Raw genomic sequence first — 14,197 nt, forward strand, 5'->3', positions numbered from 1 at the left:
GAAGCAGTTGAATTTGTATGATGTTTTATATAGTGGTCAGAAAAAAACGTAGAAAGGCTCTTGATAAATTCCTCCTGAACCTACAGAAAAATTAATTTCCAAACCCTGCAACTGAAATAACTGTAGGAAAAGGGATAGCATAGAGCTTTCTTAAATGGTTTTTCTCCATCCGAAGGGGAACTAAAGTGAACTTTATTTGTAATAAAAGATAGTTTAGCAATAAAAACAAAGTCAGTAAATATAGGGTCTCCAGATATATCATTTGGGGCCCAAGAAATGCTATCTTTGGCATAAATATTATAGGTCTGTCATTTCTTACCTTGGCAGCAAGATTTTCTGTAGGTGGCAGGAGGTTGTTCTTGCTCACTGATTTGGAAGGTCTCTGCTTTAATCTTTTCAAGGTAGAAGATTCTTATATAACCCCGAAAGGCTTTAATAAATTGATAAAGATCTTTATATAAAACACAGAAAATCAGTATTTAACAAAATAATTTAAGTCTGAGAAAATACTATATCAGTGTAAAATGACATCCTTTTTTGCAAGGCATCTCTTTGAATTTCCAATTTTGTTGTAGTTGTAGGGGCTGGGGGCTGGGAAAGGAGGTTGTTTCTTTGTTTTACCTTGCATAGTTCTGTTTTCAGAAGCAGGCAAGATAAACTCAACAGTCTCACTTCAGCCACATTCCCACTACGAATAAATCTCTAAAATGAGAGTTGGTGGGAAGATACTGAAGAAGCCTTAGTTTCATACCTCATGTAATTCCTTATAGTCTTAAATTTATTTGCCATTCAAGTGACTGCTTCCTTTCCAAGAGCAAGTGTGAAACTTACTCCCTAGTAAGACTCAGTTGAGACAATTTCTTTTCCTCTTTTCACATATTTAATTATTTATTCATTCACCAAATATTGGCCTTTTCCAATTCTATGGTGAGCTGTGGAGCTATAATGGCCCATCAGAGTTAACCCAGTTAAGGCAAGAGAGCAAAGATTTTATACTTCCACTGGAGTAGGTACTGGGTGCAGGTTGCTCACAAAGATGGGATGTGATTGTGGTAAAGATTACAATCTTTAGCAGAAGCATTTCAAAAGAGGGACTCACGTGAGACCTGTCAGTCAGCAACACTTCTAACTGCTCCGGAATGAGTGTCTTGACCCTAAAGGGAGAGCTGGGAAGTTCATTATACCATCCATATTGTAAGTTACCTAAATTTTTCGCTAGTTAATAAGCTCATATAATATAGCACTATACAGATCAAGGGAAAATCACTTTAAATTACAGAGAACATGTGAAATATTCTCTTATTTTAACATATTCTCATCTAAGGTAGAAATAAGAATTACCAAACTTAAAGACTTTTCAAAATTTGATGTCTGTTGGGAGGGGGGGATGTATACACACACTCACATGTGTGTATTGCATATTGCTATCCTACAATCTGAATTATACTTATTGCCCTGATGAATATTTTTTAGACATAACATGTGTAAACTTCAGCCCAATATGAGTAAAATTCTTACAAATTCAGCCTTACTGAAGACTATTTCAATAAAATCAGTTTCCTCATTACAGAAAAAGTACAAGTACTTTGCCTGAAATGAGAGAAAGAAGAATCTTTCCTCCCTAGTTCGTACAACAAAACTTCTTAGAGAAAGTCACATTTTAGTACTGTGAAAAGTGGAACTTCTAGAGGTATAGACGTTCTTAACATAGATGTAAAATGAGTGAATTTTAAAAATTCTGAAGATGGATGATAATCAGGCACATGGGAGAGTGAGTCAGTTTGCCTCAATGGCTATTTTAAGAAAGCCTGATTAAGAGATTTAAACCAACAGTTTTGTTCTTTTACCTAAGGTAATTAGAGTTTCCCACAAAAATGTGAAAAAAAAAATCTTATTATGGTGGAAGTAATGTTCAGACAAAAAAAATGTGACAGTTGCATTCAATACTAACTATAAGAGAATATGCTGGGGCTTGGAAATCAATGAAGCGCTCTATTAGAAAGCAACCAACACATGAGCTATGGATATACTCCAAAGAAAATTTTAAAAGACATGATCAGTTCAGTTCAGTTCAGTTCAGTCGCTCAGTCATGTCCGATTCTTTGCGACCCCATGAATCGCAGCACGCCAGGCCTCCCTGTCCATCACCATCTCCCGGAGTTTACTTAGACTCACGTCCATCGAATCAGTGATGCCATACAGTGATCTCATCCTCTGTCATCCCCTTCTCCTCCTGCCCCCAATCCCTCCCAGCATCAGAGTCTTTTCCAATGAGTCAACTCTTCGCATGAGGTGGCCAAAGTATTGGAGTTTCAGCTTTAGCATCATTCCTTCCAAAGAACGCCCAGGGCTGATCTCCTTTAGAATGGACTGGTTGGATCTCCTTGCAGTCCAAGGAACTCTCCAGAGTCTTCTCCAACACCACAGTTCAAAAGCATCAATTCTTCGGTGCTCAGCTTTCTTCACAGTTCAACTCTCGCATCCATTCATGACCACAGGAAAAACCATAGCCTTGACTAGACAGACTTTTGTTGGCCAAGTAATGTCTCTGCTTTTCAATATGCTATCTAGGTTGGTCATAACTTTTCTTCCAAGGAGTAAGTGTCTTTTAATTTAATGGCTGGAGTCCCCATCTGCAGTGATTTTGGAGCCCAAAAAAATAGAGTCTGACACTGTTTCCACTGTTTCCTCATCTATTTCCCATGAAGTGATGGGACCAGATGCCATGATCTTCATTTTCTGAATGTTGAGCTTTAAGCCAAGATAGGGTGTTATATGTCTAAATTCAGTCTAAGTGTGAAGGATATTAAAGTAAGACACTAAATTTAACATTTCTCTGAAAAAAAATGTAATTGAATGAAACATTCTCAATTTGAAAGAGAAACAGAAGAAATTAGAGGAGGAAACCTCATGTTATTATTTTTTAATAACTGCATTTATTTTTGCATTAAATGAAGAGAAAATAGCAGGAGCCATAATTGTAGTTTAAATACTGGAAAAGTAATTCATAGGCATGCACAGAATCATAAGTTATAAAATTTTGAAACTAGAAATGACTTTAGATGATCCATCTAGGCAGAGGGATTTTAAACCAGTTTTAATTGTGAAACTTTTTTTAAACAAAATCTTCTCTAGTTTTAATACTTATCATATTAAAATGATAGGTCATCGAAAAAGCAACAGAGTTCCAGAAAAACATCTATTTCTGCTTTCTTGACTATGCCAAAGCCTTTGACTGTGTGGATCACAATAAAATGTGGAAAATTCTGAAAGAGATGGGAATACCAGACCACCTGACCTGCCTCTTGAGAAACCTATATGCAAGTCCGGAAACAACAGTTAGAACTGGACATGGAACAACAGACTGGTTCCAAATAGGAAAAGGAGTATTTCAAGGCTGTATATTGTCACCCTGCTTATTTAACTTCTATGCAGAGTACATCATGAGAAACGCTGGACTGGAAGAAGCACAAGTTGGAAACAAGATTGTCAAAAGAAATATCAGTAACCTCAGATATGCAGATGACTCCACCCTTATGGCAGAAAATGAAGACGAACTAAAAAGCCTCATGATGAAAGTGAAAGAGGAGAACGAAAAAGTCGTCTTAAAGCTCAACATTGAGAAAACTAAGATCATGGCCTCTGGTCCCATCACTTCATGGGAAATAGATGGGGAAACAGTGGAAACAGTGTCAGACTTTACTGTTATGGGCTCCAAAATCACTGCAGATGGTGACTGCAGCCATGAAATTAAAAGACACTTACTCCTTGGAAGAAAAGTTATGACCAACCTAGATAGTATATTGAAAAGCAGAGACATCACTTGGCCAACAAAGGTCCGTCTAGTCAAGGCTATGGTTTTTCCAGTGGTCATGAATGGATGCGAGAGTTGGACTGTGAAGAAAGCTGAGCACCGAAGAATTGATGCTTTTGAACTGTGGTGTTGGAGAAGACTCTGGAGAGTCCCTTGGACTGCAAGAAGATCCAACCAGTCCATTCTAAAGGAGATCAGCCCTGGCTGTTCTTTGGAAGGAATGAAGCTAAAGCTGAAACTCCAATACTTTGGCCACCTCATGTGAAGAGTTGACTCACTGGAAAAGACTCTGATGCTGGGAGGGATTGGGGGCAGGAGGAGAAGGGGACGACAGAGGATGAGATGGCTGGATGGCATCACCGACTTGATGGACGTGAGTTTGAGTGAACTCCGGGAGATGGTGATAGACAGGGAGGCCTGGCGTGCTGCGATTCATGGGGTTGCAAAGAGTCGGACACAACTGAGCAACTGAACTGAACTGATATTAAAACAACCAAAAAAGGTAAATGCTTGCCTTTCTTCCCCGAAGCATGTAGGGATTCCAAAGCATGACCCATCAGGGTCATCAGCTCATCTTTGAAATAAAATTCAATAATCCCTGCTCTAGTTTAATAGTCTTCAGTTTATATATAAAGATATAAAGAACTAAGAAACTCAACTAACTTATCCAAGTCAAATTAAATTCATGGCATAGCCAACACTGGGACCCAGTTACTAAACTCATTTTACACAACTTGCCTTTTTACAAAATGTTCCATATATAGACAAGATTTTACTATTATTGAAGGGGAAATACTGACCATATAAGAAACAATCTATATATTTTTAATAACATTTAAATTTTCTAGAAAATATTTACCAAAAGCCTTCAAAATGCCTTTTACCCAGCAATTCCACTTTTAGAAATGTATCCTGTAAGTATATACTGATACAAGTTTACAGAGATTTAAGCACAGTGATGTTCATTGCATACCATGTGAAACAGCTAACAACTCGAAGTAGTCTTTATGCCTCTAAGTAGAGAGTATAAATTTAAAATATGTTATACCTTTAAAATATAATACCATGCAAACATTAGAAAGATAGAAGTATATCTATGTAAGCAGATATGAAAAAATTACAAAACACATTTTTGAAGACCTGTGCTCTTTGAGATTTGATAGGCTAAATATTCTGAAAGGTCTCATTTGTTACCAAACAACTAGATGCTGCATAAAACATATTATATTGATAGACTCTGAAGAAGTAAGAAATCTCCCAAGGGAAGAAAAAAATTCTATGACCTGAAACCAGATTAGCAAATGGTAAACACACATAAAAGGCATGCATACATTAATATCACAACTTAGAGACAAATGCCTTAACCCGAAGGTCATAGGTACAATCAGAGACTGGAAGATTAAGCTGGAGATCCTGCATGCCACACGGTGTGGCCAAAATTAAGCAAATAAAGGTAAAAATACAGATTTTTTTTAGATACTCAAAAGCTGAGAGAATTTGTTACCAGCACACTTGTACTACAAGAACATTAAAAGAAGTTCCCTAGTTAAAAGAACTATATCAACAGACAGAATTTGGAGCTACACAAATAAATGAACAGCTACGGAAATAACATTAATGAATGTAAAAACAATTTTAATTGATCTAAGAAATAGTGAACCATTAAAACAAAAACAGTAGCAACTTATTATTTGTTATTATAGCATATGTGAAATTAAAATTATAACACCAACCCAAAGGATGAGAGGAAAGAATTGGAAGTATAACATTATGTTTCTTACATATATATGGAGAAGCAAAGATTACGTGAACACAGATTATGACTAATAAAAAATATAAACCTGAGAACAACTATGGGAAAAAAATGAAGAGGTAAATAATAAGCCAATTGTATAGATAAAATGGAATCATCATACAAATAAATAACATATAAGAAAGCAAGAGAGGAATCAAAAACAGATGAAACAATAAAAGATAACTAACGAAATGGTAGGTTAATCTAAAACATCAATTGTTACATAGAATGCCAAAATACATAGCAATTTAAATACTAACATTGTTAGATTAGTTTAAAAAGCAACAGCCAACTCTATTGTCTATAAGAAACTCACATTAAACATAAACACAGGACTTCCCTTGTGGTCCAGTGGTTAAGAATCTGTATGCCAATACACGGGATGCAGGTTGGATCCCTGGTCCAAGAACATTCCACATGCTGCAGGGCAACTAAGCCCGTGCACCACAATTACTAAGCCTGCACTATAGAGCCCACAAGCCACAACTACTGAAGCCTGAACACCCTAAATCCCATGTTCTATGACAAGAGAAGCCACCACAGTAAGAAGTATGTGCACCACAACTAGAGAGCAGTCCTCATCACTGCAACTAAAGAAAGCGTGAATGCAGCAAGAAAGATCCAGTGCTGTTAAAAACTAATTAATTAATTAATTTCTTAAACACACAAATACATAAGCAAGTTAAAAATTAAAGGGTGGGAGGATATAAACCATGCGAAAACTAAAGTCATATATAAATAGGAGAAAAAAATAGACTTCAGAAAAACAAATATTATCAGAATAAAGAAGAAAACTTCACTAGGAAAACTTAATCCTAAATGCATATGCATTTAATAATAAAGCATCAAAATACACAAATCGAAAACTTATAGAATTGAAGGGAGAAACAGACAAACTGAAATAATATTGGAGACCTTAGTACTCTATTCTCAATAATCAATGAAAGAAGAGAACAGATACTCAGAAGGAATGTAGAACACATCAGCAATACAATCAATCAACTTAATTTGACATTTATAAAACACTCCACTCAACAGCTTCCCCGGTGGCTCAGAGGGTAAAGCACCTGCCTGCAATGCGGGAGACCTGGGTTCTATCCCTGGGTAGGGAAGTTCCTCTGGAGAAGGAAATGGTGACCCATTCCAGTATTCTTGCCTGGAGAATCCCAGGGATGGATGAGCCTGGTGGGCTACAGTCCATGGTGCTGCAAACAGTCAGACACGACTAAGTGAGCTCACTTCTTCTTCAATCCAACAATGATAGACTACATGTTCCTTTCAAGTGCATATGGAACATACCTTAAGATAGGCTGTATTCAGAACATAAAACAAAATGTTAACAAATTCAAGGCAACTGAAATCACACAAAATATATTCTCTAACTATAATGGAATTAAATCAGAAATTAATAATGGGATGTTCAGTCAGTTCAGTCAGTTCAGTCGCTCAGTCATGTCCGACTCTTTGCGACCCCATGAATCGCAGCACACCAGGCCTCCCAGTCCATCACCAACTCCCGGAGTTCACTCAGACTTACGTCCATCGAGTCCGTGATGCCATCCAGCCATCTCATCCTCTGTTATCCCCTTCTCCTCCTGCCCCCAATGTCCCCCAGCATCAGAGTCTTTTCCAATGAGTCAACTCTTCGCATGAGGTGCCCAAAGTACTGGAGTTTCAGCTTTAGCATCATTCTTTCCAAAGAACACCCAGGGCTGATCTCCTTGGATCTCCTTGCAGTCCAAGGGACCCTCAAGAGTCTTCTCCAACACCACAGTTCAAAGGCATCAATTCTTCGCCACTCAGCCTTCTTCACAGTCCAACTCTCACATTCATACATGACCACAGGAAAAACCATAGCCTTGACTAAACGGACCTTAGTCGGCAAAGTAATGTCTCTGCTTTTGAATATACTATCTAGGTTGGTCATAACTTTTCTTCCAAGGAGTAAGCATCTTTTAATTTCATGGCTGCAGTCACCATCTGCAGTGATTTTGGAGCCCCAAAAAATAAAGTCTGACACTGTTTCCACTGTTTCCCCATCTATTTCCCATGGAGTAATGGGACCAGATGCCATGATCTTCGTTTTCTGAATGTTGAGCTTTTAGACAACTTTTTCACTCTCCAATTTCACTTTCATCAAGAGGCTTTTTAGCTCCTCTTCACTTTCTGCCATAAGGGTGGAGTCATCTGCATATCTGACGTTATTGACATCTCTCCCAGCAATCTTGATTCCAGCTTGTGTTTCTTCCAGTCCAGCGTTTCTCATGATGTACTCTGCATAGAAGTTAAATAAGCAGGGTGACACTATACAGCCTTGACGTACTCCTTTTCCTATTTGGAACCAGTCTGTTGTTCCATGTCCAGTTCTAACTGTTGCTTCCTGACCTGCATACTGATTTCTCAAGAGGCAGGTCTGGTATTCCCATCTCTTTCAGAATTTTCCACAGTTTATTGTGATCCACACAGTCAAAGGCTTTGGCATAGTCAATAAAGCAGAAAGAGATGTTTTTCTGGAACTCTCTTGCTTTCTCCATGATCCAGCGGAGGTTGGCAATTTGATCTCTGGTTCCTCTGCCTTTTCTAAAACCAGCTTGAACATCAGGGAGTTCACAGTTCACGTATTGCTGAAGTCTGGCTTGGAGAATTTTGAGCATTACTTTACTAGCATGTGAGATGAGTGCAATTGTACAATAGTTTGAGCATTCGTTGGCATTACCTTTCTTTGGAATTGGAATGAAAACTGACCTTTTCCAGTCCTGTGGCCACTGCTGACTTTTCCAAACTTGCTGGCATATTGAGTACAGCACTTTCACAGCATCATCTTTCAGGATTTGAAATAGCTCAACTGGAATTCCATCCCCTCCACTAGCTTTGTTCCTAGTGATGCTTTCTAAGGCCCATTTGACTTCACATTCCAAGATGTCTGGCTCTAGATTAGTGATCACATCATCATGATTATCTGGGTCATGAAGATCTTTTTTGTACAGTTCTTCCATGTATTCTTGCCACCTTTTCTTAATATCTTCTGCTTCTCTTAGGTCCAGAGCATTTCTGTCCTTTATCGAGCCCATCTTTGCATGAAATGTTCCCTTGGTATCTCGAATTTTCTTTAAGAGATCTCTAGTCTTTCCCATTCTGTTGTTTTCCTCTATTTCTTTGCATTGATTGCTGAAGAAGGCTTTCTTGTCTCTTCTTGCTATTCTTTGGAACTCTGCATTCAGATGCTTATATCTTTCCTTTTCTCCTTTGCTTTTCGCTTCTCTTCTTTTCACAGCTATTTGTAAGGCCTCTCCAGACAGCCATTTTGCTTTTTTGCATTTCTTTTCCATGGCGAGGGTCTTGATCCCTGTCTCCTGTACACTGTCACGAACCTCATTCCATAGTTCATCAGGCACTCTATCTATCAGATCTAGACCCTTAAATCTATTTCTCACTTCCACTGTATAATCATAAGGGATTTGATTGAGGTTATACCTGAATGGTCTAGCGGTTTTCCCTACTTTCTTCAATTTAAGTCTGAATTTGGCAATAAGGAGTTCATGATCTGATCCACAGTCAGCTCCTGGTCTTGTTTTTGTTGACTGTATAGAGCTTCTCCATCTTTGGCTGCAAAGAATATAATCAATCTGATTTCGGTGTTGACCATCTGGTGATGTCCATGTGTAGAGTCTTCTCTTGTGTTGTTGGAAGAGGGTGTTTGCTATGACCAGTGCATTTTCTTGGCAAAACTCTATTAGTCTTTGCCCTGCTTCATTCTGCATTCCAAGGCCAAATTTGCCTGTGACTCCAGGTGTTTCTTAACTTCCTACCTTTGCATTCCAGTCCCCTATAATGAAAAGGACATCTTTTTGGGTGTTAGTTCTAAAAGATCTGTAGGTCTTCATAAAACTGTTCAGCTTCAGTTTCTTCAGCATTACTGGTTGGGGCATAGACTTGGATAACTGTGATATTGAATGGTTTGCCGTGGAGACCAACAGAGATCATTCTGTCATTTTTGAGATTGCATCCAAGTACTACATTTTGGACTCTTTTGTTGACCATGATGGCTACTCCATTTCTTCTGAGGGATTCCTGCCTGCAGTAGTAGATGTAATGGTCATAAAATTCAAAACTATTTAGCTAACAAACAATATACTTCTAAATAACTTAAAAGATGAAATCACAAAGGAAATTAGTAAATATTTTTAATTTAATGAAAATGAACATTTTGTCAAAATTTGGGAGATTCCATTAAAGCCACACTTAAATCAATATTTATAGCATTAAAATTCTTATATTGAAAAAGAAGTAAAATTTAAAATAAATAATCTAAGAATACACCTTAAGAAACTAGAAAAAGAAGGTCAAATTATGCCCAAAGTATGCAGAAGGAATAAGATAATAAAGGTAAAAATAGAAATCAATTAAACTAAGAACACAAAGAGAAAAATATATGAAACCATAGCTGTTGATCTGAAAAACAAAATAATCTTTTAGCCAAATTGACCAACACAGTAAGAAAGAATACATGACCTACAAATATTAAGAATTTAAAAGAGAAGACATCACTGCAAATATAACAGATATTTAAAGACACAAACTATGAAAACTCACTCAAGTAACGCATCACATAATTAATCCTATATCTATTAATTAAAGTGTATTCCTAGTTTAAGCATTCAACAAAGAACTCTCCAAACCCAGAGTATTACATGGGCAGATTCTCTCAAACATTTCAGAAAGAAATAATAAAATTTGACAATCTCTTCTAGAGTAGAAAGAACAGACAGTTGCAAAGTCATTTTTTGAGGACAGAAATACTCTAACATCAAAACCAGAGAAAGACAGTATGGGCATCAGGGGTGAAGGGTGGACTACAGATCAATATTCTTCATGAATACACAGATAAAAATCAAGAAATGTGTGAAAAACTAATGCATCAAGTCCAAATGGTTATTCAAAAAATGCTGGACTTAAACATCGGAAAAGCAAATGATATATTCAGGATATCAGTGGAAATAAGGAAGAAAATTCATCAACATCTCAGCAGACACAGAAAATCTGGCAAAATTCAAAACTGATTCATAATTTTTAAAAACTTTCAGCAAACTAGGAATAAAAGGGCATCTACAAAATATCTACAGCTAACATCCTATTATTAATGAAAAAGTGAATGCTTTCTCCCTAATATCAGAACAAAACAAGGATATTTGTTTTCCTATTCATCATCATACCAAACAGCCAAGATGATACAATAGAGACGTTTCTCTATTAATGGAAAACAAGATTGTGTAGATTTTTTTAACACAAAAAATCTATCTTTCAAAAGCTATAAAAACTATTAAGTGACTTAATAGAGGTTTCAGATACAAAATCTATATACAAAAATCAATACTATTTGTATGTGGTCAGCAATGACAACTGGAAATTCAAAAGTACCATTTATAACAGGACCAAAACTCTAACACAACCGTATGATGAAAACTGTATAACATTGATGAAAGAAATCAAAAATCAAATCAGTCAATAAATGAAAAAATGTTACATTTAATGGACTAGAGGACTCAGTATGGTTGAAGTGTCACTTCTCATATTGTTCTAGATTCAGTTTAATTTCAATCAAAATCCCAGTAGGTTTTTTATAGAAACAAGTAACTTGATTCTAAACTTTACATGGAAAGATAAAGAAATAAATAGCCGAGATAATTTTTTAAAATTAATCACTCACATTCACATTGCATGATTTTAAGACTTACATTAAAGCTACACTATTAAGGCAATATAGTATTAGTCAAGGAATAGACGTATAAACCTTTTTTTTTTTAATAGAGAGTTTAGAAGTAGATCAAATATATGTATTCATTTAATTTTCAGCAAAGATGCAGGGGCAATTCAATTGAGAAAGAACAGCTTTTTTCAACAAATGATGGTGAATATCCATATAAAAATATGAATCACAATATATTAAAATTAACTGAAAATGAATCACTTATTTAAGTTAAAATCTACAACAATAAAACTTCTAGAAAAAAAGTAGAAAATAATCTTGTGACTCTGGTTTGTAAAAATTCTTTGATACAACATAAAAGCATGATACATAACAGAAAAAATTGGATAAATTGAGCATTAACAAAATTTAAAACTTCTGCTCTTCAAAAGACTATTAAAAGGATGAAAAAAATAAGTCATAGACTAAAGACAATACCTTCAAATCATATATTTGTTAAATGACTTGTGTCTGTCTATGAAAATTCTCAGAATTCAATAAGAATATGAGAAACCCACTTTTTAAAAGGGCAAAATTTTGGACACTTCACCAAAGACATATAGATGGCAAATAAGCACATGAAAGATGCTCAAATCATGTATTATTCAGGAAGTGTGAATTAAAACACAATGAGGTACTACTAACATCAGCATGACCAAATTTGAAACAAAAAATGTAACAACCAATAATATTAAGTGCTGAGGAGGATGCAGAGTCCTCTGAAGCTTTGATAAATTGCTTGTGAAAATGCAAAATGAAAAAACCTCGTTGGAAATATTTGTTATATCTTGTAAAGTTTCTTATAAAGTTAAACATACACTTGCCATACAACCCAGAAATCTCACTTATATTTACTCAGGTGAAATGAAAATTTAAATTCACACAAAGACATGTATATAAATATTTATAGCTGACACATTTGTAATTGCCAAAAACTGGAAATTCAAAACACTCTTCATCTGATGAATCAATAAACTATAGAAAACATGTCCTTATAATAGGATATTACTCAGTCATAAGAAAAACTTCGATACATACAGAAACATCAATGAATTTCAGATGTATTATGTAGAGTGAAAGAAGACAGACTTAAAAGACCACATGACATATGATTCCGCTCACATGACGTTCTAGAAAAGGTGAAGCTCTTGAGACAAAAAAATTGCTCAGTGATTGCCAAGGGCTGAGGTAAGGCAAGGGACTGACTTGATTATAGTAATGTACATGTTTGTCAAAATGATAGAATTGTACACTATAATGGGTGTAACTGACACCTTAGTTTTGAAAAACAAAATAAAAAGAATATATGCTTATGTGATAAAACCATTTTTGAAAAGGAAATGATAAAATTCAGATTATTGGTTATCTATTGAAAGGATAAAATGAGACAAGATAGGAAAGAGCCATAATCATATAAGTAATGGCCTAGGTCCTAACTGAATGGTGGATTTACTGTGCTCAGTTATTATCATGCTTCATTATTTACATATCTGTCATATATATTCTTTCATATCTGTCAAACATTATATAATTTTAATAGAGGATAAAGGGAAGTACCTTTTAACTGAAAAATCAAACAACAAGGAAGATACATTATTTAAGTAAGACAAGCAGGTGAACATCACCTAATCCTTGATATGAAAATATCAGGTCAAACGATATGCACATTTTAAATGCCTGAGGTACATATTGTGAAGTTGCTCAGTCACGTCCGACTCTTTGTGACCCCATGGACTGTGGCCCACCAGGCTCTTCTGGAGTGGGTTGCCATTTCCTTCTCCAGGGGATCTTCCTGACCCAGGGATTGAACCTGGGTCTCCTGCATTGCAGGCAGACGCTTTACCCTCTGAGCCACCAGGGAAGCCCATATTAGCAGGTTATTTATCCGATGGTTTCCTCTCTATGAAAATTAATATATATAGGCATTTTATTTTTTAATCACATAATACTTTGTTTCAACTCACTAATTTAGAAAGTTTTAATCCTTCAAAACAAAACATTCTTCCTTGCTTTTTTTCTATCACTTTCAATCAGAATTTTAAGAAATCTAACCCAATCTCAATATCATGTACTACTGTAGCATTCCTAAAACTTTACAGTCTTCCTCTGAGATATATGTATGTGAATTGCACGTGCACTGTTCAATATCTTTACATAGACACACCTACCCCAAGAATGATGATTATTCATGATGGTGTGTACATTTTAAAAGCAGAACCCTGCTGGGTCATGCAAGAATTCACACTGGGATGTCTAAACCCTCCAAGCCTTTAACTAAATATTTCATATACTCTTTAGTAAGGGTGATAAAAAAAGTGAAACATTTTCTCCTTGACAAAATATTACCGATGAAGATATACCTGCAATCGATATTCTGCTCTACCACTTGCTGCTCAGAGGCTTGGAATAGCAGCTGTCACCCTGATACTAGTGATCAGAAGCAATCAGGCCAGGCATGCAAATTCCATTATCTTCTCAGCCTCAACCCTAATCCTGCCATCCCACTGAGAAGAGAAGGATCCAGAAAGCACCCCAGCTGTAAGTTTGCCGTTAGTTCTCCAATAGCTGCCACCAGTGACACTCCTCCATGGAGTCTCATGAGAAATGCTGGTTCACAGCTTTCATCTGCAGACATTAAATCAAGCAGTTACTTTTTTAGGTCTTCACAAATCTTCTCTCCCTCCTCCTCCCACCCCTTTATCCTTAATGTGACTTATTTATATTTTTAAAAGCTTCTGCAGACAGTCTTTCCAGTTTTTATCATGGACTAAAATCCATCTGAGTTAAAACTGTTTAAGACTTTATGCACGATGGGGGAAAGGGACTCTGCAAATTAATATAT

At 36.1% G+C, this 14,197-nt stretch overlaps 1 protein-coding gene across 1 annotated transcript; it reads right to left on the bottom strand.

Annotated features, from left to right (window-relative positions):
- On the bottom strand, nt 8,063-8,743 carry LOC108636660 (the record flags this gene model as incomplete). Its single annotated transcript, XM_018052849.1, has 1 exon — nt 8,063-8,743. A coding segment is annotated over exon 1 (681 nt), but the record flags the coding sequence as incomplete, so codon positions are not given.

This window comes from Capra hircus, chromosome 8, assembly GCF_001704415.2.
Source record: "Capra hircus breed San Clemente chromosome 8, ASM170441v1, whole genome shotgun sequence".
In the NCBI taxonomy this organism is placed as follows: domain Eukaryota; kingdom Metazoa; phylum Chordata; class Mammalia; order Artiodactyla; family Bovidae; genus Capra; species Capra hircus.